The 20,966-nt window shown below is 40.6% G+C and overlaps 1 protein-coding gene and 1 long non-coding RNA gene across 4 annotated transcripts in view; both read right to left on the bottom strand.

Annotated features, from left to right (window-relative positions):
- Positions 1 to 631: 631 nt before the first annotated feature.
- On the bottom strand, positions 632 to 9,977 carry LOC113609675 (uncharacterized). Of its 3 annotated transcripts, XR_003428756.1 has the most exons (4): positions 7,513 to 9,977; positions 7,008 to 7,077; positions 2,906 to 2,946; positions 632 to 2,459 (listed from the first exon to the last, which is right to left on the bottom strand). It is a non-coding gene; the product is annotated as an uncharacterized LOC113609675 (long non-coding RNA). The 3 variants fall into 3 exon arrangements; XR_003428757.1 differs by having other exon boundaries at positions 632 to 2,946; positions 7,008 to 7,160; XR_003428755.1 differs by having other exon boundaries at positions 632 to 2,946.
- Positions 9,978 to 11,157: 1,180 nt separating this feature from the next.
- PCTP (phosphatidylcholine transfer protein) overlaps positions 11,158 to 20,966 on the bottom strand; it is a 37,533-nt gene continuing 27,724 nt past the window's right edge. Inside the window, exons 3-6 of the mRNA XM_027087119.1 lie at positions 17,540 to 17,619; positions 14,468 to 14,639; positions 13,519 to 13,586; positions 11,158 to 12,402 (exon numbers count right to left, since the gene is read on the bottom strand). Of these exons, the coding sequence (XP_026942920.1) occupies positions 12,337 to 12,402; positions 13,519 to 13,586; positions 14,468 to 14,639; positions 17,540 to 17,619 (386 nt within the window). The 3' untranslated portion in view covers positions 11,158 to 12,336. The remainder of the gene's footprint in view (positions 12,403 to 13,518; positions 13,587 to 14,467; positions 14,640 to 17,539; positions 17,620 to 20,966) is intronic.

The following is a 20,966-nucleotide window of genomic DNA, read 5'->3' as shown; positions in this document are numbered from 1 at the left end:
ACCCGTGTCCCCTGCATCGGCAGGTGGACTCTCAACCACTGCGCCACCAGGGAAGCCCTGGAAACTATTTTTAAGTAGACATAGCACTGAACATAACTGTTGTTGAAAACTTTATTTATATACTTTTATCTTATTTACATCTATGTAATTTCCTTCTTCATAACAACTATGTTTAGATCACTCATGAAAATTTCAAGAGCTATTAAACAGCTAACCATCAGCTTGTTATCTTTCTTGCTGACTGTAATAAAAAAAATTCTGTAATAGGAGTAACATGAACTTATTTGACTTTTAGCAAACACAGGATAAAAGTATTTAATGTTGAAAACTCTAAAGATATGCCTGTTTTAATTAAACTGACTAAACTAAAACTAGCTTTTCTTTTTTTGATAAGCGGGCACAAACCTTTACTGTGAATCTTGTTTTTCTTTTAGTGCTAGAGCACAATGCAGCACACCATGGCTTACACAAAGTCACACTCCTTTACATGTGTTTTCCAAAATGATCCTCCATTGAAAGGAGAATCGTAGGAATGCAGAAAACCTTGGAGTTGTCTTTGACCCAACCCTCGTGAGACCTTAGATGCAATGGCTGCATTGAATGACAGGATATCAGAGACTGGTGGTAGAGCTGCTTGTCAAAAATGAAGACATTTTATTTTAAATTTTTAGTTTGAAGGTGTCGACTGAAAAACAATGCACAATGTGAGAGTTGTGAGTTAAGTTTTCTTTGGGGCAAAATGAGGACTATAGCCCAGGAGAAGCCTCTCAGATATCTCTGAGGAACTGCTCTAAAGAGGTGGAGGGAGGTCAGTATATACGTGATTTTAGTGAAGAGGGATACATGCAATCAAGTACACATTTCTGGCAGAGGGTTGCTGCCGGTCACAAGAAGGTTGCTGCTAGTCATGAGGAGCAGATGTCTCCGTTAATGATTTTAGTGATTTTCTAGATACTTTCTAGATATAGGAAGAAGCAAGAAATCAGGTTCATGAAATCTTCTCCTGAAAATATCTAACTATCTGAAGACCTGTTCTGCCAGATCCTTCCAGAGCACGGAGTACCTCATTCCTGATCTCCACCATGAACTCTTTTCAGGGTGTGTCAAAAGTCAGTGACTGCATTGGCTAGTGATATCATACTTGTAGTGACAGATGGCAAGTGACCATTTTTAGTTGGCAGTGCCCTCTCATGGTCATAAATTCGACCATGGTTTGGGAGGCATTTCATCATCATTTTGTCCCAGGCAAAGATCTCACTGATAGGCCACTCAGTGTGCTATTACTGGACTAGGCCCTATTAACTATAGCCAAAAGTCTCTGGACCACTGATTTACTAGTCTGTTATGGTCCAGGAAATCATTCCCTCTTGATGCTTCTTTCCATATCTAAAGTTACACTATTACCATCATTGATCTTGTATAGAACTATATATCTGGTCAACAGCCTTAAGTCACCTTCTTATTATTTTATCAGAGGCTCAGTCACATATTTGGTAAGGAAAGAAACAACAATCTTATAAAATAGGTAGAATACAAGTAATATAGCTAGTAGTATTTGTAAGGTTATAAGTAAGAATTTAAGCCAAGAACTTCCATTAGGTTCCACACAGTATACCCCTAGGTCATCTGACTTAATCTGTTCTGTACCAATCCTTACCTTTAAAGGAAATGATATACTGGCATTGTTCATAAGGCACCCAGACACATTTCCTTGTATTATTTAGCCTGGCTACCCTTAGTATGGTTGAATTGTTCCCAACATAAGGGGGGTCTTTTATATTTATGGCAATGGTCAGAGCAACTATGATTGATTGGCCAAGTGAGGGAGTCCCATCCAGTAATATCAATAGTGGCCCAAACAGAACTATAACTTCTTTCTTCTAGAATAATTTCCTAAGGGCCATCCAATTAGAGCCTTGGAGTGGAGAAATCCACCAAGGTAACCAGAAGTACTGGATATAGATAATTGACCATAAACTCAACAATTCAATTAATTTTAACTCTGCTTAAGATTGTGAAATACGTTTAGTTCATAAGCAAGTGTAAGCAATTATCAAAGTAACTGGTATACAGGCCGGGTTTGGCATCTTGGATCAGCTGTCTACTTTAGATGTCTTCTTCTTACCATCGTGGTCTGGTAGTTTCTCCTCTGTTTGAGCATTGTTTTAAGGTGATTTTGAGGTCAGCAGTGCTCTGTATAGGCCAGTCCATTTCAGGGGCCCTTTTTAAGTGGAAATATTAATCCAAGAGTCAATTCCCTTCAGGTTCACTGTGCATGAGCTAGTGAAGAGGACCTGATAAGGGTCCTACCATCTAGGTTGGAGACAGTCTTTAAATGACGTCTTCTCCAGTATGCATAATCCCCTGGTTGCAGGTCATGGGGCATATGATCTTCATCCAAAGATGGATTAATGAGAAAAACTTCAGTAACAAACTAGAGTGTCCTTTTAATGATTCAGCTAAAATTTACAAGAATATAATAAAAAGGAGATATTTGGGAAGTGGCTCTTAGTAAATATAGACCTCAATTAACAAAACTTGAATTTACTCTCCATAGAAACATGATCTTTTTCTCTCTAAAATTACCCTCATTTCTACCAAATATAGCCAAATTAAGACTAATTTGTTTGCTAAATAATTCTGGCTTCAAAAATCTTGGCTTGATGATTTACAGAAGTGTAGTTACTCATACAGGCTCATCTGAAATTGGCTTTGCTGGAACCTATTATTTGGCACCTCGGATTGAATTTTTAAAAGGCCTGTCAAGGCCAGGAAAGCCATGGCAAAGGCTTGTCAATGATTTCACCTGAGTTATCTACATATTTGGGTGAATTCCTCCCTTTTCAAGGTCCCCAAAATACTTTGAGATTTCTGCACCTGCTAGGAGATGGCTTTCCTAATTTACCTGATTTTTTAAGTTGCTGGCAACTGAAGAGTTTCCAGTCTCTGGAGGAATCAAGTAAAGAGAAAAGATAAATGTTTCAATTCTGCTTACAAACATATAATTTACCAAGTTGCTGTAACTCATAATTAGCTTGAAGGGAAGGGTTTCCTTATATCTGGAAAACACAGATTAAAAGCTAGTAATATTTTAGACAGAAACCATAAAAATTATAAACATATTCACCAGTTCACACAGTCCTATATAACTAATCCTTTTCATTAACAGTTTTATGACGCCATCAGGTTTACCATTAGAATTCTTAATTTCTTACCCAGTTCAGCAGTATGATCTAAAAGTTTTCAGAAACCTGTGCTTGTCAAAATGTCCTTGCTAAGGAGCTTCTCGAAGAGGAAGCATTTTTGCAAAACATCAGAGTAAAACAATAACTGTCTATGAATGATGAAAGACCACAGAAGGCATGGTTAAAGACCTGCTTATAGAGACTTCCCTGTTGGCGCAGTGGTTAAGACTCTGTGCTCCCAATGCAGGGGGCCTGGGTTCAATCCCTGGCCAGGGAACTAGATCCCACATGCATGCCGCACCTAAGGCTTCACATGCCACGTATAAGGAGCCCATGTGCCACAACTAAGGAGCCAGCAAGCCGCAACTAAAGGAGCCCTTGAGCTGCAACTAAAGGAGCCTGCCTGTCACAACTAAGACCTGGTGCAACCAAAAAGAAAAAAAAAAAGACCTGCTTACAATGCAATTGACCAAGAAACTTGATTACCGCTGCGACATACAATATTTTAAAATAATGACTAAAATTATGACTGATAACATTTTACAAGGACATACCCGATTTTTAGAAATTCCATATAATTTCTAGAATATTAATTATTAATAAATTAACAACATTGACTCATACAGTATAACCTAAGAAGATTTATTACTCATTTGACAATGCTTCCCATGTAATTTAACATACCAAATAAACCTAATTAGTTTATAGCTCTCTTTGGGATGTTTCAAGGGTCCTTTGAAGCATCCCAAAGTTGGCTAGAGGTCAAAGCAACTACATTAAAATTTGATTTGGGAAATTTGTTATCAAAAATATCAAAAAGTTTCAAAACACGTGGTCAAATAGGATCATAGGGCACTGTGAATCAATAGTTATTCACTTAACCAAAGTGATAACAAAAGATTTCAAAGGCAAAAACAGAAAGTTATAACAGATTACTCATTAAAGGTAAAATAAACTTTACAATCTGTTATCAAAAGCAGATCAATATGTTACGAAAACTGACCTCTTAAAAGAGAAAAAAAAACAAATTCTGGTTTTGCACCAGCTTACTTTTTAAAATTTACTCAGTTAAATTTATTCTAAACTTAGCCAATCCTGACCAGGCACAAAACTCTTTTCTCAGGGTTCCTTTTCCATAAACTTTCCATAACTTTTTGTATCCATATTAGTATTCATATTAGTTTGTTCTTTTTTTCCATCCAGAAACAACTATCTCTAAGACAAAATTACTTTCTTTTCCCTTAACAAAATGCAATTCCATTCCTCATACCTTCTTTTACTGAAAACACACATCCTACTTTGCTACTGTATACTGAAATTTTTCCCGTATTATTTCGAGTAGCTTTAATTACATGTTTAAATTCAAATACTCAACTCTTAAAAACCTTAATTTCTAGTGAAAACTAAGAAGTAAGCAATTATGAACTTTTACATTAGCATTCTGTAGATTGGCAAACATAAATAACAGTAATAATTTCTAAAAACGTGCTTTCTTATAGAAAATATCTCAGTGTGGAACCAAACATATTTATTGATAGTCCTAAATCCCTTTAGTTTCTTTGTAAAAGGAAGCCAATATTCAGTAATTAATGTTTCAGTATCTTGTTTTATTTGGGAATGACCTAACTATTCAATAAACTTTCATCTTTTAACTTAATTTAGCACAAATCTAAACTTCAAGTTACCAGAATCTGCAGAGATTTTTTAACTTTTTTATTGAAATGTAGTTGATTTATAATGTGCTAGTTTCAGGTGTACAGCAAAGTGATTCAGTTATATATGTCTATATATAATACGTACAGATATGTATATGTATATATATAAAATATACACACACATATATATATACATATTTTATATATATATATGTTCTTTTTTTACCTTCTCTTCCATTATAGGTTATTACAAGGTATTCAGTATAGTTCCCTGTGCTATATAGTAGGTCCTTATGGTTGGAGAGATTATTTTTAAGGAGATATTCCTAAAATATAATTATTCCTAAGGAGTTCACCCAAAAGCTCTTATCTCATTCACACTTTACTTATAGAAACATAAAAATGTCATCATACTGAGTTATTTTTCTTGCTGAAATATTTGCAACAGATATAATAAGATCTTATTTGACTTCTATTAAACCTGTTTATACTAAAAGTATTAGTATACCAAATATTATCCTAGATCTCTTGAATGTGGAAAAACTTATGGATTAGTCTATATTTCTGACAGTATACTTGATTTATATAATGCTTGTTCATCTTTAAGCCAATTAACTAGAGCCTTTAAAAAATAATTTTGGAAATACCATTCAGAGGTACAAAAAAATTACTATCTATAGCAAACATATACAGATACACAAAAACATAAAGAGGCAAACAGAGATCTTCTAGCTTTCATTTAAAAATTTTAGCCATGAAACAGATATGATAATATGAAACTCACTAGTTTATAAAAGAACAGTTGGGTCCATTGTGTTTCTGGCAGATGGAATAAATTAAGTCTACCTGCTCAGATAGCTTTTTACTAATATTTGTAAAAGAGACTTTTAAGATTTTTCATAGTTCTAATTTTAAAAATAGTCTTTTCTCTTTTTTTCTTCTCTCTGCTCAGATAGCTTTTTACTAATATTTGTAAAAGAGACTTTTAAGATTTTTCATAGTTCTAATTTTAAAAATAGTCTTTTCTCTTTTTTTTTTCTCCTTCTGATAAGAATTCCCTTGCTTCCTAGAGAAGACTATGTAGAATATTTATATCTCAAAGGCACAAAGAAAGAATGGAAGCTGCACCAAAGACTTTTGTTCCTTAAGTCCAGAAGGTTTACAGTATCTGCAAACCGTCTGAGATCAAAAGGGTACATCTGGGCATTGGTAGAAAGGAAAAGAGGGCTTTGAATTATTTCTATATCTTCACTTTTGTTCTTACAAAGACTTGATTTGTAAGACAAGTACAGTTGTCTTTAATTCCTCAAAGAATTGGGTAGCAACCTGAATGATACAGAGGCCGTCCCACCCATCCAACTATACTATCCTCAATTTCCTTCTTTACATCAGGGAGAAGATCTTCAACTAAGATGGAAATCAAAAGATCCTACGTTCTAGATTTAGAGCTGTGTGTCTGTGGAGTGTTTTAGTAAATCCTTCCACAAAGCCTTCAGAATATTTCTTTCCCTCTGGCTACATAGTTTCATTTTAGCTTAGAGGAGAAAGCCTAAAAAAAGGTCCCATCAGGCTCTGAATGTCAACTTCCAATTTGGCCAATTTCCTACCATAGAGCTACTAAAAAAAAAAAAAAGAAAAAATTCCCCTTGAATATCTTATCAGGTTTCATCTGGACAAACAGTACATATTCCTAGCAGTACTGAACAACCCCATGAGGACAAGAGGCATTCCCAAAGAGTGCAAAAAATATTATCCTCCCAAGATCCAGAGACACTCCCAAAGATAACCAAAAGAAAGCAAGCCTCAGACAATTCCCATGAAAGCAGACAACAGGGGTAGGACCCTGGCCGCACATGCAGTGCAACCCACATTTCTTCCCAGCCAAAATTTTTGGCGACCCCAACTTGGCTGTTGCCAAGCCAAGTTCTCAGGACAAAAGGTAGACAAACAAGAAGGCAATGGCTGTCCTTGGGAAAGAAGGGATCTACAACCAATGTGTACTCAAAAGCAAATTCGCAATTTAAAGATCTAATTCTTATAAATGTTTTCTGCCTTCCAATCTGAATTTGGGAAGGAAGGGAGAAAGTGGAATTTTACCTTCCTCTGTTAATCAGGCACCACAGATGGAGACAGAGATGACAGAGCTGACTTTGGTAAGAATTCTTACCTTTGATGGCTTCTGCCAGTTCTCCTAGGATCCTGTCTGCAGTGAGTAGGGTGTCCCAGCTGGTCCCATCCTGGTCACCAAAAATTTTAGAGGAGGAAAAATCATTTTCCCTCTATGCTTTATGATGAATATCTGGCTGAGACCCCTTTTTTTCTATGATAAAGATGATAAGATTATCTAGGTTAAAAGTTCTCCACTGTGGCCACTGTGATTCAAGATTATCTTTGGTAAGGTGAGCCTATTTGTCCAGCCCTAAAACAATATTTTATTCACCTGTGGTCTCAAGCGGACTCAGAACAACTTACGTCAGACCCAGTCCGACTCTAGACTCAGTCCGGTTTCTAAGCTGGACCCAGTCAAATTGCAGACCAAGTCTGGTTTCTAAGTCAGACCCAATCTGATTTTGGTGAGTTTCTGGACTCAGTCAAGAAAAAAAAATGCTCTAATAAAATCTGGAAACTCAAGGAAAAGCTGCAGAGCTACCATCTGAGAGAGACTTACTCACCACCTCCAGAGGCACCAGGAAAGCAGAGTTCAAGGGCTCAGCAGGTAACCAAGTCTGGTTGCTTTTGCTTCTTGGGGCTTTTGGGGGGTCTCCTTAAGTTCCCTCTTCTCACACCAGAGCTGTTAAAAGATAAACTGAGGCATATTGAAATTTTTAAGAGCTTCTTTAAGCAAAAATCAATTCGATTGGACAGCATCCCTCCTAGGAGACAGAAAGGAGCTCGAAGGGAATGTACAAAATGAGAGAATTTTGTAGGCAGAAGGAAGCAGAAACAAGGAAGTTATATTAGGTAAAAAGAAGGTTGGTTATTGCAACATTACTTTCGTTTAGGGGAGGACAGGGGTCTATCAGGCAGATTAACTAGTGCTGATCAGGCAATTCCTGATAGCCTGGTTTGAGATTCCATTTCCGGGAGAGCCAAAACTGTAATTAAGTCTTGGTTTGGGACGTGGGGCTTAGCATTAGTGACTCCATTTGGGGCCTGTTGTCCTGTTTTTAAGAGCAGTTAGCCATAGACTCTGAAAATATTACATATTTTCCTTACATAAGGTGGAGATCTCATTTTCATAAACTGTGCACATATTCCATGTCCTCTGTAGTCTGCTAAGTACCTGAGAGAAGAATTTGTTCACCTTTATGAACTCCACTGCCTAGCAGTGAGCCTGGCACATCATGTAGAGAACCTGCAAAGCCACTCACATAACATGCTGCCTAGTTGTTGTTCCATTATCATACCGTATGAAATGGAGCACATATTATATGTGTCCAAGCAGACACACACAAAAATACATATAAATAGATTAGCAATATAATTTTTCTGAAGTCCTTTCATTATGCTGGTTCTAAACTCTGAGAACCTGAACAAATAAAGTGTTTCTATATTCTCAAGAAAAAAAAATATATTCTTCCTTTTAGTTGGGAAGCAGTATAGTAAAATAAACTTTGGGGAAGGCAGACCTGCTTACATTTTGTATGCCTTTTCTTTTTCTCTGACATTTCTGGCTCCTGTAGTGGCTCTGTTCTGATGGGCTGCATGGTGCAGTCACACAGGAGGGCATGTTGACAACAGTGTGGGCAAGGAAAGAAGGGGGCTGTGTCCATGGGTGTTCCCTGCACCTCTTTTATTCCCCTTAAACTTCAGAGGCTGATGCTCAACCTTAGAAACTAGGTTTGGGTGTGGGCTACTCAGTGTGCAGCCTGACAGTGGGGATGATTCAGAGCCACGAGGCATACAGCACCTTGGAGAGCACCCCCATGATGGTGCTGGAGGGATACTGGAGATGGTGAAGAACCATGGGAGAATAAGCAGTTATTAGGAATGAGTATGTCTTATCTGGTCACTGCTCAGCCTAAAATCCTTCACAGTTTACTGCTGCTCTGGGTATAAAGTCCAAAATCCTTGCCATACCTCTCAGGATCTCCCATGACCTGATGGCCTCCTTCTTCAGCCACATGTAAGAGGCCTTCTTCCACTTTCATTGCTCAGACCTACTGGCCTCTGGTAGTTCCTCCAACATGACTGGCTTTTCTGCTTGAGGGACTTTATAGAAATGGTTCCTTCCATGTGGAATAGTTTTCTTCTCCAGCCTTCATCCAGTCAACTCCAACATGCACTCCCCTGACCCCTCAAAGTTGGTTAGTGCCCCCAGGTTTAGATTCTAGCCCCCTCTACTTGCCCTTTCTCACAACTCATCACCTTTCAACAGCTTGTCCATTGTGTCTTCTTCACTGGATAAGCTCCATGAGAGCGAACACCAAGTCTATCTCACTCATCCCAGGATCTGCCATGCCTGTCCCCTTGCCAGATGGACACCAGACCATTAAGAAATATCTGTGAAGTGAACACACATCTTAAAACTTTTAAAGATAATTCTCTGAGCCGACTGGGTGGTGCTACCAGAAACATGAGAACCAAATGGGTTCTGCCTGCTTTCTCTCTCTTTCAAACCCAGCTGGGAAGCAGGACAATTGAAGGGCAGGCAGTAGAGGTGGGGATTCTGGGTGAGGAATCTCAGCCAGGGAGCCAGGCCAGGACCCTCCCTGTGAAATAGGAACATTTTCAAGGACGTGACCCTCTGCTGGAATCCCTCAGTTCCAAGGTGGTCATTAACTCTGAACTGTTATGCAGCGTGAATAATTTGCCTGTGGAAAAAAATTTAGCACTAACAGTAGTGTTACTTTCGTCATGAGAATCCTGAAATCCTGACTAATCTCAGCTGGACTCAGTCCAGACTGTGCCATTTCCATAACATTAAGGTATAACCCATAGCCACACCAGCAAAGCCACCCCTTAACAAACAAAGGATCTGAGTGCTTTCAAGGAGAAAACAATGAGATCCTCAGGAATCAGGAACCCCTCAAATGATGACTTGGGGAAACAATTTGGCTAGAACTAAATTATTAAATGTTAAAGTCATATTTAATGTAATCAAATTAAACTTCTATACCTGGATAAGTTTTGCCTTCTTGGTCTTCTATATCTTCTATATCTGGATAAGTTTTGCCTTCTTTGCCTTCTCTGCCTTCTTTGCCTTGTGTGTCACTTGGTCAGTCTTCCCCAAATCATTGAATTCACTCATTTAGTTATCATTTGAGGGCCAGAAATCAAAGTGAAAGAAGGGTTTCTATCCAAAAAGATCTTATTGTCTATTCAGAGAGACAGACATGAGAAAATAAGTGAAACAAAGAGCTAGAGGAATGACAATACACTTATAACTTTCAAATTCCAAATGATACTTTCAGCCCCTGCACAGAGACAGACCTTGAAGAATCCAGTGCAGCTTCCAGAGCACCAGTTCTACATATTTTGGGCCCCTTGCATTTAATATTGGCTCAGGGGTTCTCAGTTTCCCACGTAACCTATATCAATGCTGTATAGGACTGTCTTCTCTGAATAAGCAAGCATGAATGCCAAAGGGTCTTAACCCTACTAATTATAGCAAGCTTAGTGACTTTTCTTAAACTGCCTTACCTAGAAACTCAGTATTCTTAGTATACTCAGTGTTCTTACCAGATTATCAAACACTGTAAAAGATACAGTTTGCCTGACACCATTTCATGCAGGTTCTCTGCTCAAAGACTATAATCCTAGTGTTTGTCTTTCAATTACTTTATACATAAAATGTCAACTTGACCTCTATTACATGAGACATTTAGATTTACCTTACCAAAAATTAAATTCCAGCTACATTACTAATAGTGATATTTTAATGACACAGTTACGAATTGCTAATTTGCATAATTCTATCCATATGACCACGGTGACTGGGGCAGCGATTGACACATGGTTTAGAGGAAATCATGGGATGGTTCAGGATCTACTGGAAAGAAATGCTGTCTTTTTTTGACTCAGCAGGAACCTGAGAAGATGCAGGCCTACTATTTGCTATTAGCAGCAATCCTGCCACCAAATACGGCCCCAAATCAAAGAAACCTTAAAGAAGAACAGAGCTGATTCCTAATGCCAGTTTGAGCACCCGTATCAACCCCTACTTGAGACCACTCTACACCTGGCCTTGCATGTAAGTGAGCCTAAAATTCCTTCAAGTCCATGAGTTAGGTTGGATGTGACTTGCAAACCAGAGACCTAACAGACTTATTCTCACGGAAGGAACAAGGCAGGAAGGAGACTGCAGACAGGACAAGTATAAGTCACTCTGTATTTATTTGGTATTCAATGCACTTCCCTTTCCAGAGAGAAATTACAGAGTCTGGAGTATCCCATTTTAATAAATACCCTGCTTCTGGCCTTGCATCCCGAATTTTTATGCCCCTTAATCAATGTTTGGTACCATCACATACAGTGGTTAAAATTTTTCCCTGAGATTATAAGGCTGTGCCTTTGTCCACAGAGTATCTTTCCCTCCAAAATTCAAGAGAAAAGTAGGAAACGGAAAGTCTTCTGGTGGTGGGAGAGGTGGATAACTTAGGTAGAATTCCTGAGAAAAAGGTGTAGAGTCAACCACACCACTAATTAATATTTCCCTGGCTGTGAACTCTTATCCTTTCAACATCTCCGAACATTCTAGAAGGGAAATTGCATAAAAAGACACTTTATCTCAATGCTGTGTGCAAAGTAGGTTGGCTTCTGGTAACTGCCAGAGCAGTCTTGATGCCTCAGTGTCCAGTAAAGTGCAGAGCTAGTGAGGTACGGACAGCCTTCCCCAGGGGCATATGGGAAAGAGAGAAACCCAGACATGGGTGATGAGAAAAAACTGTTATCACACTATACACTTAGTCAGGCCTGCAACGTTTTTCAAAATGGTTTAAAATCAAAACAGCTCATGATCCTCCACAAGCAGGAATGGGGAGAGGCTTAGTGGATTATCGTCTCAAATCAAGGCAGCAAAGCATAAGGCAAATAGACATGAATCTTCCAGTCTTGGTGCACTGAGCGTCAGTTCTGAAGAAAATGCAACTTCAGCAGGAAATCACCCCACTGGGTTGCAAGAAATCACATGTGGGAAGGAGCCAGCTTGCCAGGATCAGTCACTCTTAGATGGTGTTGTCAGTCCTCCACCCAAGATCTCCCTAGAGTGGCACAATGGATTGACTGTGTTCCTTACTGAGGACTCCCCTTTTTAAAAATAAACAAGCAAAAGTTTCCCTAATCTGACCCACATTCCACAGTGGAAGAAGGCAGCAGCTCCTGGGAAAGGAAGAGTGGGAAAGGAAGCCGGGCGTCAGGCAAACACACTTGGGGACAACCTGCTGGAGAGCGTGCAGGCCTCTGAGGACAAAAACGTGACAGGCAGGCTGAGCGCTGGCGGTTGTGGCACTTCCGGAGACATCATTCCATGGACACAAGGCTCCCAATTCCCTCCCTTAGGTTTTCTTGTGATAGTTCTGACAGGCTTTCGTCGTGTCTTTCAAGAAGTTAGGAACTCCTTTCTGCAAAGGAAAGGAGACTGTCACTTCTATGTCCTCACAGGGATTATTCCTAATTCTTTGGGATGTGGCAAAGGTAAAGGAAGATGGCTTTGGGAGTAATAAATATGACAATAGGGCCCACGAACAGATTTCCACAGAGCGTTCCAACCGCTGATGACAAAAGGTAAGATGCAGGGCACAGGTAAGGCTGAACCGCAGGGGCCACTGTTGTAAGACCTTGTTGTATATTTTAACTTTTGCTAATAAAAAGCTAAGATATTTCTAAGACACCATTTTTTCAAAAGAAAAAGAAAACCCAAAAATGAGATTGGGTTAGGCTGTGGGATTCTTCCAAAGAAGTGAGAGAAAGGACTTGCTTTACAGAATTAGAAAATGGTAAGGATTGGGGGCAAGAGACAGGATATGCCATTCTTTAGTTAGTGTTGAACATTGTTCAAGACTTTCTCCAAACATTGTTCTATATACTCCTTCTCCACAGGGTGGGAATATCCATCTCTATTTTTAAGAGGGAAGAAATTGATGGCTTCCCTAGATTACACAGTCAGAAACAAGGCCAGGATTCAAAATATCATGTGTTTGACTCAAAACCTATGTGCTTTTTCACTCTCCCAGGGAACTGGTGAGCCTTCCAGCCAGTAAGTAGGGCCTTATAAAGCAGACGGAATGGTCGGCATGATTCCAGGTCCTAGGCAGTTTCTAGTGATCTGGGTACCACTGTGGTTCCCTCTCCTTACAGAAAAACAAAATAACCATAAAAAAAACTGAAGGCTTCCCCAGGCTTGGACATGGCTGGTGTCTCCTGGGCCAGGTTGGCCTGTCTAACTCCTCCATAAGCAGACAGAGGATCCACAGGCACCACTGTCCCTACTGTGATCTATTGTGATCCTGGTGCGGGGTCTCAGAGCAAAGCAGGGAGGGCTGACATTCCAGGTAAAGATTATTTGACTTTTGTCCCAGCCTCTGTGCTGGGCATTGGTAACCCCAGTCCTAACCATAGACACTCAACAGAGCTGTCTCATAAAAGAGCATCATGAGGCCTGAGACAGCACATCTCTTCAGCCTGACAGCCCCAACATTTGTCACACACACTTCCCCTCCTACCTCCTGGGATCTCACCTTGGCAGCCCAGTTAATGAGCCAGGACGGAATTTGGCCACCTGGGTTATCGAAGTAATACATGAAAACTAGGGAGGGAAAGAAAGGACAATTCAAAAGGAAGAAACACGTTAGAAAGATACAATAACAAACCTTGCAAACATTCCACCTTCATATCCAGGTCCAGAAAGTAAGGAAGGAGGTAACACGGAATTCAAGTGGACTCGCCCCTCTGCCTTGCCTCACGGGAGACTTACATATAAACATTTTGGAAAACAGCCAAGGCACATTCTGCTGATGTTTATTAAACTCCTGGCAAGTGCTTGACTTGGATATAGTCTCTCATTTTATTATTTCTCTCACTAGTCATCTCAATCCTAAGGAGCTGATAAAATTGAACCCCAGTTTATAAATGATAAAATGGAGACTCAGAAGAGTGGGGTGACATGCCCAAGGTGGCAGATCTAACACACGTCACAACTAAGGTCAGATTTTGCTGCAGCCTCAAGGCCACACTGATTCCAGTCCAGCAGGTGGCCGCATGGACCCCCCCAGCCTCTCTCCAGAGGCTGGAATTCAAGGCAGGCAGGTTCTGAGTCCCTGGGTTTTTGCTAAGCAGGAGCTGCCTCCTCAGAGATGGTCCCACCAGCCCTCCTGCCCCGCCTTGGCCAGCATGTGCATGGACAGGACCAGCCTGAACTGAGTTTCTAAACATTTTGATTCCCTTGGATGTTCTGATTTCATCTGGATGATGCAAGAGTCAATAAAGAATGAATTGATCAGATTTAAACATCCACGCTGCATTGCAGCCAAGCTTCTGGGGTGAACTGAGTCTCCCTTGGTTCTTTTGCACCCATGCCTAAGTCTCTGACCTCAGGGAATAAGCATCCTGCATTTTATGTGCCTTGCAGCCAGTGTGGCCTTACATCGGTGGCCCTGGCTGGTGCGCCAACACGTGCCCTCTTTTTACCTTTGCTCCCCCTCTTGCCATCGCTCTGGATCGCCAGGCTCTGCTTGTACTGCTTCACCCGAATCACGCCCGACTTCTCTGGAAACTGTGGCACGGAGGTGCTCTGGGCCAGGATCACGTGGATCTTCTGTCCTTCATGGTCCAGCTCTCGCCGATGCCGCACATAGACGTACCACACCACCAGTCAAGGCACAACATCGAGGCCAGCACCTCAGATGGGCAGAAGGAAAGCCCACAAGCCAGAGCAGAGGGAGATAATTGTTCCTCCACTTGGTATTTGCTCCCTTGCACTGTTACTTCACTTCCTACCCTATCTGCCTACCTACCCTGCAAAACCATAGCTCCTCCCAACTGGTGTTCTTATTTGAGAGCGTGTATTACCCACCTGTGAATGGTTCCCTGCTGCTTTTAGTTATGTGGGGAACCCACTCCTCGTTTCTCCAAGAAGGCAATGAGATTTCAGAGGATTGGTCATTTATCAGCTGTGTGATCCTGGTTTGGTTACTCAACTTTTCTGAGATTGGTTTCCCTCTGAAAGAAAAGAGGGTACCACTGCCCTGCAGGCAGACTTGGTGGGGGCTCTAGAGAGAGACTAGAGCAGAAGCAGCCCTCAGTAAACAATGGGGCCATTGCTCTTTGTCCTCTCCCTAAGCCCTAATCACTGACCTCTATGCACAGAGGATGGTCAGGAAGGGTTACTTACACCTGGAGATAATAGGAAGACACATGAATACCTGAATATTTAGTAGGCAGATGCCCTTGCTGATTCTGGTTCACCAAGAATCACGAAGCCATTTCAACTCAATAAACACTTATAGAATAACCACTATGTCTGTGGCACTACTATAGGGAAGATGATTTGATTTTAAGAAACAACAAGAGTCACCACTTATTGAGCCCTTACCACGTACGTGCATCCTGTGCTTTACAGTTAGCATCAGTTTTGATCCTGAGAAAGTCCCTGTGAGTTCAGCATAAGTATCCCCATCTTACAAATGACCAAATTGAGGCTCAGAGAAGTAAAGAAACTTGCTGAAGATCCCACAGCCCAGCTGAAGTGATGGAACCTGAACTTGAACCACGATTAGGCTCCAAAACCTGGTGAGATTTTCATAGCTACAGAGGGCTCAGCTCTTTAATGTGTTCATTAGACTTTCCAATAGGAGAATTTTAGGTTTCACAGGAGAAGGAATTAAAGCCTAAAATAATCCAAACAATCACTATAAGTACAACACAGTTACACTTACTGCAACAGCCGCGACCACAGCCCCAGGCCAGCTCGGAGGCTCTACAGCACCCACGGTGGGCTGCCCCTCCCCCAGGCACCCTGCAGGATGGTCTATTGCCCCCACTCTCTACGCACTGATGAGTAAAGCTCTTGAATGTTTTAGGGAAGGAATGAAGTTGCTTTAGCTCTGGAGTTCCTCTCTCCGAAGTCTTTTATTTTTTCCTCACAGCAAATATGGTCCCACACCTTGCTTAGCTCATGTGATGGACATCACCTGACACTCCACTGAGGAAAAAAAAATATTGACTGCCATTTCACAGAGTTCTTTGAAGGGTTGGAAGTTCCAGCATGGCACACAGTCTATGAGTGGAGAACCACTAGTTTACTGAGGCCCAGAGAAGTGAAGGGCATTTTCCAAGGTCACAGAGCAAACCAGGAAATGAGCGCACACTTAACCTGGGATCTTTCCCTCCAAAACTAATGTTCTTTTCCATTACACTGTTTTCTAATCTAAAAATTGAATAGCCCTTGTTGGAGAGACATATGCGTATATACAAGGACTAAGAAACTCATTACAGGACTGTGTGGCACTAGAAAGCCAATGAAACCAAACTTCAAGGAGCACCAAGTGTCCACTCCTGAGAACAGCCCCCAGCAGTATCCACATGAGGTCAGAAAGTGGTGTTGCCCTGGTCCAGATCACCTTCTCTGGTCACAGCTGGACCTGGGCCCAGGCCTGCCTCTGCCGCCCACTAGTGGTGAGAAACTGATGAGAACCTGAGCAGGGCTCTGAACTTGCCTTTGCCTCAGTCTCCTTCCCTGACTGATGGGGATGATGGCTCCTACCCTGCACAGTTGCTGGAAGGAGGAGAGAAAACCACATAAAATCTAAGGGATTAAGTAACCACAATTTCTTGAAATACCTACCACCTGTATTTAGCAGTCTGTGGGAACTGTGCCAGAAATAATCCCTTATGGAGTCTGTAATCTAGCTGGGCCAGGGTGGACACATACACACAAAACACAAAGAAACAATACCCACAAACCACCCCCATGCCCCCTCTCTTTCTAAAGAACAATTACTTAGGAACATACAGACTTACAGAATGTTAGACCTAGAAAAGATTCCGGTGATCATCCAGTTCAGTGGTTTCCAAGTTTGTTTTTCTTTTAATTCCACAGACCCTTTGTTAAAAGGATTATTTATGAAAATTCAGTGTGTAAAACACTCAGCTGCTATGATTGAAGAGAACAGTGCAGTGGAAATCTCACCTGTCCCCGTCTATATTCTACCCCATCTGCCCACCCAGCAAATGTCCATCAAAACCCCCATGCTGTCCCTAAGGGGGCCTCATAGAGCCTTGGAGTGTCAGCTAAGACTCCTCCCATCCATTCAACTGCTTCATATCGTAATCAAGGAAACTGAGGGGAAGAAACATACACACAGTGTCCAGATCCAATATTCGAGGAGGAGGGAAGGTGGAGGGAGCTGGAAATGTGGAGCCTGAGTCCCAGCCCCCAGTCTGCTGCTAACCACCTGAGTGTGGGCCTCTCACATTGCCTCTCTGGGTCCCTACTTCCTCTCCTATAGATTGAGAGAGTGTATTGAATACTCTTTATGAAAAGTTGTTTTCAGGTCCCCAATTCTCTGGCACAAGGATTTCCTAGAAAACTTTTCAGGAAAGTATGAGCTGCCCTCCCGTGACCACAATTACAGATGCACTCTCTGAAAGAGTCAAAGACAATATTTTCCACACCTGCTGGACATACCACCATTGGGTGATGACCATGGGACACAGAAACACTTCAAAAGCTGAGTATTGGTGTGCTTTTGGAAAGGATACATCTCTGTTAGACATGGGAAAAGGGTACTTGACTTGCCAGTATACCACTGCTTCTCCATTGCATTCTTTTTCATAAAGTTCTAAAAAAAAAAAAAAAAAAAAGAAGTTATTGCATCTAGAAGCCTCTTTGGTGTCTATTAACAAGAAGCTTTGCCTCCCATCAGGAAACTTGCACAAGCCTCTTAGATAGCCTCATCCACCAGAAGTCAGACAGAAGAAACCAGATGAACTACAATCCTGCAGCCTGTGGAACAAAAACCACATTCACGGGGGGACCTTGAAGATGGCGGAAGAGTAAGACGCAGAGATCACCTTCCTCCCCACAGATACACCAGAAATACATCTACACGTGGAACAACTCCTACAGAACACCTACTGAAGGCTGGCGGAAGACCTCAGATCTCCCAAAAGCCTCAGAAGCAACGGATTAAAGCTCCACAATCAACTTGATGTACCCTGCATCTGTGGAATACCTGAATAGACAACAAGTCATCCCAAATTGAGGAGGTGGGCTTCGAGAGCAAGATCTATGATTTTTTCCCCTTTTCCTCTTTTTGTGAATGTGTATGTGTATGCTTCTGTGTGAGATCTTGTCTGTATAGTTTTGCTTCCACCATTTGTCCTAGGGTTCTATCAGTCCATGGGTTTTTTTTTTTAATTTTTTTTCTTCATAATTAATTTTAATAACTTTATTATACTTTACCTCCCTCCCTCCCTCCCTCCCTCCCTTCCTTCCTTCCTTCCCTCCTTTAGACAACGAATCAACCCAAATTCAGGAGGTGGTCTCTGAGAGCAAGATTTATGATTTTTTTCCCTTTATCTCTTTCTGTGAGGGTGTATGTATATGCTTCTGTGTAAGATTTTGTCTGTATAGCTTTGCTTCCAACATTTGTCCTAAGGTTCTATCCGTCCCTTTTTCTTTTTTTCCTAAATAAGTATTTTTTAATTCAATAGCTTTATTATACTTTATTTTATTTTACTGTATCTCTTTCTTTCTGTTTTTTTCCTTCTTTCCTTCCTTCCGTCCTTCCTCCCTCCCTCCCATCTTTCTTTCCTTCTTTCCTTCTTTCCTTCTTTGCTTCTTTCTTTCTTTCTTTCTTCCTTCCTTCCTTCCCTCCTTTCTTTCTTTCCTTCTTTCTTCATACTTCTACTAATTCTCTCTACTTTTTCTCCCTTTTATTCTGAGCCGTGTGGATGAAAGGCTCTTGGTGCTCCAGCCAAGAGTCAGGGCTCTGCCTCTGAGGTAGGAGAGACAACTTCAGGACACTGGTCAACAAGACACTTCCCAGCTCCACATAAAATCAAACGGCAAAAATCTCCCAGAGACCTCCATTTTAACACCAGCACCCAGCTTCACTCAACTACCAGCAAGCTACAGTGCTGGACAACCTATGCCAAACAACTAGCAAAACAGGAACACAACCCCACCCATTAGCAGAGAGGCTGCCTAAAATCATAATAAAGCCACAGACACCCCAAAACACACCACCAGACGTGGACATGCCCACTAGAAAGACAAGATCCAGCCTCATCCACCAGAACACAGGCACTAGTCCCCTCCACCAGGAAGCCTACAAAACCCACTGAACCAACTTCAGCCACTGGGGACAGACACCGAAAACAACAGGAACTACGAACCTGCAGCCTGCAAAAAGGAGACCCCAAACACAGTAAGATAAGCAAAATGAGAAAACAGAAAAACACACAGCAGTTGAAGGAGCAAGGTAAAAACAAACCAGACCTAACAAATGAAGAGGAAGTAGGCAGTCTACCTGAAAAATAATTTAGAATAATGATAGTAAAGATGATCCAAAATTTTGGAAATAGAATAGACAATATGCAAGAAACATTTAACAAGGACCTAGAAGAACTAAGGATGAAACAAACAATGATGAACAACACAATAAATGAAATGAAAAATACTCTAAATGGGATCAATAGCAGAATAACTGAGATAGAAGAATGGATAAGTGACCTGGAAGATAAAATAGTGGAAATAACTACTGCAGAGCAGAATAAAGAAAAAAGAATAAAAAGAAATGAGGACAGTCTCAGAGACCTCTGGAAAAACATTAAACGCACCAACATTCAAATTATAGGGGTTCCAGAAGAAGAAGAGAAAAGAAAGGAACTGAGAAAATATTTAAAGAGATTATAGTTGAAAACTTCCCTAATATAGGAAAGGAAATAGTTAACCAAGCCCAGGAAGCACAGAGAGTCCCATACAGGATAAAACCAAGGAGAAATACACCAAGACACATACTAATCAAACTGTCAAAAATTAAATACAAAGAAAACATATGAAAAGCATCAAGGGAAAAACAACAAATAACGCACAAGGGAATCCCCATAAGGTTAACAGCTGATCTTTCAGCAGAAACTCTGCAAGCCAGAAGGAACAGGCAGGACATATTTAAAGTGATGAAAGAGAAAAAGCTGCAACCAAGAATACTCTACCAGCAAGGATCTCATTCAGATTTGATGGAGAAATTAAAACCATTTCAGAAAAGCAAAAGCTGAGAGAGTTCAGCACCACCAAACCAGCTTTACAACAAATGCTAAAGGAACTTCTCTAGGCAAGAAACGCAAGAGAAGGAAAAAACCTACAATAACGAACACAAAACAATTAAGAAAATGGGAATAGGAACATACATATCGATAATTAACTTAAATGTAAACGGACTAAATGCTCCCACCAAAAGACACAGATTGCCTGAATGGATACAAAAACAAGACCCATATATATGCTCTCTACAAGAGACCCACTTCAGACCTAGAGACACATACAGACTGAAAGTAAGGGGATGGAAAAAGATATTTCATGCAAATGGAAACCAAAAGAAAGCTGGAGAAGAAATTCTCATATCAGACAAAATAGACTTTAAAATAAAGACTATTAGAAGAGACAAAGGACACTACATAATGATCAAGGGACCAATCCAAGAAGAAGATATAACAATTGTAAATATTTATGCACCCAACATAGGAGCACCTCAATACATAAGGCAAATACTAACAGCCATAAAAGGGGAAATCAACAGTAACACATTCATAGTAGGGGACTTTAACACCCCACTTTCACCAATGGACAGATCATCCAAAATGAAAATAAACAAGGAAACACAAGCTTTAAATGATACATTAAAAAAGATAGACTTAATTGATACTTATAGGACATTCCATCCAAAATCAACAGAATACACAATTTTCTCAAGTGCTCATGGAACATTCACCCAGGATAGATCATATCGTGGGTCACAAATCAAGCCTTGGTAAATTTAAGAAAATTGAAATTGTATCAAGTATCTTTTCTGACCACAACGCTATGAGACTAGATATCAATTACAGGAAAGATCTGTAAAAAATACAAACACATGGAGGCTAAACAATACACTTCTTAATAACGAAGTGATCACTGAAGAAATCA

This window comes from Aethalodelphis obliquidens, unplaced genomic scaffold (assembly GCF_003676395.1).
Source record: "Aethalodelphis obliquidens isolate GAN/ISIS:26980383/991018 unplaced genomic scaffold, ASM367639v1 scaffold58, whole genome shotgun sequence".
Taxonomy (NCBI): Eukaryota; Metazoa; Chordata; class Mammalia; order Artiodactyla; family Delphinidae; genus Aethalodelphis; species Aethalodelphis obliquidens.
This window is presented reverse-complemented; position numbering and strand designations above follow the sequence as displayed.